The 4,440-nt window shown below is 52.3% G+C and overlaps 1 protein-coding gene across 1 annotated transcript in view; it reads right to left on the reverse strand.

Moving 5' to 3' along the window:
* Positions 1–1,369: 1,369 nt before the first annotated feature.
* The window catches only part of KCNS1 (potassium voltage-gated channel modifier subfamily S member 1), a 4,257-nt gene continuing 1,186 nt past the window's right edge, over positions 1,370–4,440 (reverse strand). The window contains exons 3-4 of the mRNA XM_008066922.1: positions 4,074–4,438; positions 1,370–1,840 (exon numbers count right to left, since the gene is read on the reverse strand). Of these exons, the coding sequence (XP_008065113.1) occupies positions 1,370–1,840; positions 4,074–4,438 (836 nt within the window). The remainder of the gene's footprint in view (positions 1,841–4,073; positions 4,439–4,440) is intronic.

Raw genomic sequence — 4,440 nt, forward strand, 5'->3', positions numbered from 1 at the left:
TTCTCAGCAGGTGGAGAGAGGATTCATCAGGTAAGTACGAAAGACATGCTCCCAGACAGGATGAGGGGGCTGGAGATGGCCCAAAGGGACAGGAGTCTCAAGCATTGGCCTGGTTGGTTACTCAAGGCTGGGCTGTTTGTGTGGTGGGCAGAAGGGTGCCCAAGTCATACTGGGGCATCTGAGAGGCAGGTGTCCATGCGTGGTAGCCACCTGTCACCAACATTTCAGAGCTGAGCCAGCTTTAAGTCAGTGCCCCATCTGCTCCATTTGACTTTCATTTCCCTCTGAGACATATATTATGACCATTTGACAGATGGGCTGGAATCTGGAGATGGGGCAGGAACTGGCCCAATGAACACAGCAAGTCCTGGTGCAGCTGGGTCTATACTTCAGGCAAGGGCTCCTTCAGGCTTTCTCTATCTTAAGTCAGCCCTGGGAGGAAGGTGCAGAAGATTATTGCTTAGCAAATCTTGCATATCAGTTAACAAGGCAGTTCCCTCCTTCCTCCCAGGATTCAACTTTGAGAGCTGATTTCTGTTGGAAGCTCCTAGAAAAGAATCACAGCTGAGGTCCATAGCTCCTACATCTGAATCCATCCGGTCCTTTCCCTCAGCCTGAGAAGGGATTCTTACCCTGTAGATCAACTCTGGTGATCCACAAAGCCCCTAAAGCCACATGCAAACCTTGTGAGGGCAGAAGAAAGATGGAATTGATGGAGAGTCCTGGCAGACCAACAAGCTTAGGTGCCAAAGATGAGTCCACCTCTTCTATCTGTGTGGCATTTGGTGTATCAGACAGAGCCACAGTCAGGCAATAACAGTATAGTGATGGGTGCTCTGGCTACAGTGTGTGAGAAGGGTGATGGGAATCCCCCTCCCCCAACTTTCTCAGCAGGTGGAGAGAGGATTCATCAGGTAAGTACGAGAGATATGCTCCCAGACAGGATGAGGGGACTGGAGCTGGCCCAAAGCCTCTCAGAGCCTCATTTTTCCTTATCTGTGAAATGGGGATAGTTCTCATCCTCCCACACATGATCTGGCTGTGACAGATCTGGCTAGTGTACAGGAGGTACTCAGGAATCATTATCATCCTTTCAACTTTCTCCCTCTGACTCATGCCTGCTGCATGGATGACTTGGAGGCTGGTTTACAAGTTTCTGATTTGCTCTCAGAACCTCACAGATTCTAGGGTAGCACTGTCCTGCCCTGGGCCTTTGGAGGAAGGTATGCAGCTTCTGGGTCTCATTTTTCAGGCTGGCATGAGTAGTCCTGAGAGGCTCACTACCTTGAAGAACTTAAGCAGGGAAGGAATCGCTGTTCTGTTTCAGCTGTTGGTAAGGGTATGGGCAGAGGGTCATGGATCCCTTGTTTTAATATATCTGAGAGTTTGGAGGCTCACTGGGAACCTGGGTCTCCAGGTCTGCAGACCGTCTCTCCTGAGAGGTCTCTCGGGATGTCTCCAGAGATGCCTCCGACACCCCGTCAACGCTGCTCAGCAAGTCCTCAAACTCCCGGTGGCCGCTGTTGCGCACAGCTGCCTCCAGAGCCTTCTGGCGCTGGTAGAAGTGGGAGAACTTGTTGAAGATGATGGTAATGGGGAGCGCGACCACCAGGATGCCCCCTAGGATGCAGCCCGAGGCTGCCAGCTTGCCAGCCACTGTCACCGGCACCACATCCCCATAGCCCACGGTGGTCATGCTCACTGTGCCCCACCACCAGCAGGCTGGGATGGTGTCAAAGCCCACTTCCTCCTCCTTCTCAGCTGTGTAGGCCACACCGGAGAACACTGACACACCCACAGCCAGGTACAACAGCAAGATGCCCACCTCACGGTAGCTGTGCTGAAAGAGAAGACAGGAACCCAAGTCAGAACTGGGTGGGCTTATAGACCTGGTATTGAGCACATGGGGAAACTAAGACCCAGTGAGTATAAGGGACAAGTTCAAAGTTACAAAGCAAGGTAGGGCTAGTAAGAAGACCCAGGCCCCCTGACTCCAAACTAAGACCTTCTAATGACAAGAGACAGCCCACCTCTCTGGTATCAAACAGGCCTACTTTCTGTTGTCCAAGGTGGCTGCTAGGCCGCAGTTGTTTCTTCTAACTTGGGGGTTACTGGTGGCACCAGCCACCGAATGAAAAGCCTGTGATTTTTACACATTTGCCAATAGAACCATAGTGTATATTCCACATTGCAGAGTTGGTTTCATGTACTTTTGATTGGTCTGACAAATACAAAAAGACCTTCTGCCCCTCAAGGAAGCTGGGAGGAGATAAGTTCCCTAGACCACCCATAGAACACACTTTCCCAAGGTTGTGTATGTTTGCTGTGTGCTGGAGGCCAAGCACTAAGGCAGTGACCCTCCAACAGGGCGATTTGGTTCCCCAGAAAACACTTGGCAATGTCTGGAGACATTTTTGATTGGTACAGCTGGGACAGGTGTGCTACTTTCATCTAGTGGGGTAAGGCTGGGGATGCTGCCAATTATTCTACAAGGCACAAGGCAGTCCCCACATCAGATAATTATCTGGTCCCAAACATTAATAGTGTGAGGCTGAGAACCCCTAGTCGAGAATACAGCCTCTCCGACTGTACTGTGGGCAGCAATCGCATAGGGATCTTATTTAAAAGGCAGAACCCAGTTGAGTAGGTCTGGGGTAGGGCCAGAGATTCTATTTCTAGCAAACCTCTGGGTGATGAGGAAGCTGATGGGAGCCAGGGGTCTCACTTCGAGAAACAAGGCTCTCATCTGAAATATCTTACACCTGTATCTTGGACCCTGCAGACAAAGCTAGTGGCTGTCTGAATGGTGGAGGCAAGGCAGAGTTCTGGGGCACAGGGATATTCCCTGGAGAGATGCTGAGCTCAGGAGGTCTGGCTAATGGAATTCCCTGTACCTGCTCAGTGCCCTAGGTCTCTGCCTAGGTCACCTGCCAGCACCCAGTATCCTGGCTGCCTTGCCATGAGCAAGAGGCTTTACTAGCCAAGGGTGGAAGGGATCTTTCAGCATCTTCTAGGGATCCTTAGCAGGGGCACATGGAGCATTAGGAGAAAAAGCATGAGGTTCTGGAGGCAGACACAGCTGGGTTTTTCTCTGGGCTCTACCATTTATTCACTGAGAAAATTCGAATACATACTATCACCTCTTGGAGCCTCAGTTTCCCTACCTGCAAAGCTGTGGCAATACTTGCCCTTGCGTAAATCCCTCACAAGCTCTCTTATGCCCTTAGGATAAACTCCAAAATCATGGGACAAAAGTTCATGGCCCTTCAGTACCCTGTTCCACTCACCTCTTCAACTTCATCTCTGGGCAGCCCTTCCCTCCACGTTCTATATCCCAGCATTCATCCTGTTCCCTCTCCAGGCCTTGGCACAAACTGGTCACCTTGTCTCCCTCCCTAGACCATGCTAATTTCACCCCCTGGAGTGCAAACTTGTCAGGGCAGTGATCTACCCTCGATGCAGCATCTGGCACATGGAGGGTGCTCAGTAAATTGCAACCAGGCTTTAAAAAGCCAACCCCCTAACCTCAGCTTCTCCATCTACGGGAAGAGAATAAATAATAGCATCTTCCTGAGGAAGTTGTCCTAAGGGCTAAATTGATAATGGATGTGAAATTGGCACCACTTTAGTGTTCAGTAAGTGTTAGCTCCGGGGCTACTCCTAGACTTTCCCTATAAAGGGTGACCTGTGACTATCTGTGCCCCCCTGATAATGCCAGAAAGGCTCTAGCAGAGAGGCCAGTTAGCATCCTGCTTTGGACATCTTTATGCTGCTATGTATTGTTTGATGCTTGACAGATATTTAATATCAAAGGTGATACTTGTTTTTTGTTTGTCTTGAAAAAGCAAGACAAGCAGAAAATGGAGATCACAGTAAGCCCTTCCTAACAGGGCTGTTGGGAAGGTCTGACTGGATGTGAAGAGCCCCTGGCATCCAGAGACCCGTGCCTGGCACCAAGGACGGCGTCTCAGCTCAGTGTGTGCCTGGACGTGGCAGGCTTGCAAGTTCACCCGCTAACCCGCCCCAGGGCTCCACCCGCCTCCTCCGACCCAGCTGGAGCTCAGAGGCCCTACCTTGAGTGTGGCGCCCAGCGAGCGCAGCCCGGTGGAGTGGCGCGCCAGCTTGAGTACGCGGAAGATGCGCATGAGGCGGAACACCTGCACCACCTTGCCCAGGTGGCCGAGCTCCTTGCCGCCCGTGCCGCCGCGGTCGCCCAGCGCCACTCCAGCCAGCAGCGTGAGATAGAAGGGCAGCACGGACACGATGTCGATGAGGTTGAGCGGGTGGCAGAAGAAGTTGCGCGTGCTGGGCGCCAGCAGGAGGCGCGACGACACTTCGAAGCTGAACCAGGCGATGCAGAAGTACTCGAGGCGTCGCAGCACCGGGTCGTCGGTCACGCCCTCCGCACTGCGGCCCGCGGCCACCCCAGCCACTGCCGCC

This window comes from Carlito syrichta, unplaced genomic scaffold (assembly GCF_000164805.1).
Source record: "Carlito syrichta isolate Samal-C Ts95f unplaced genomic scaffold, Tarsius_syrichta-2.0.1 Scaffold309195, whole genome shotgun sequence".
Taxonomy (NCBI): Eukaryota; Metazoa; Chordata; class Mammalia; order Primates; family Tarsiidae; genus Carlito; species Carlito syrichta.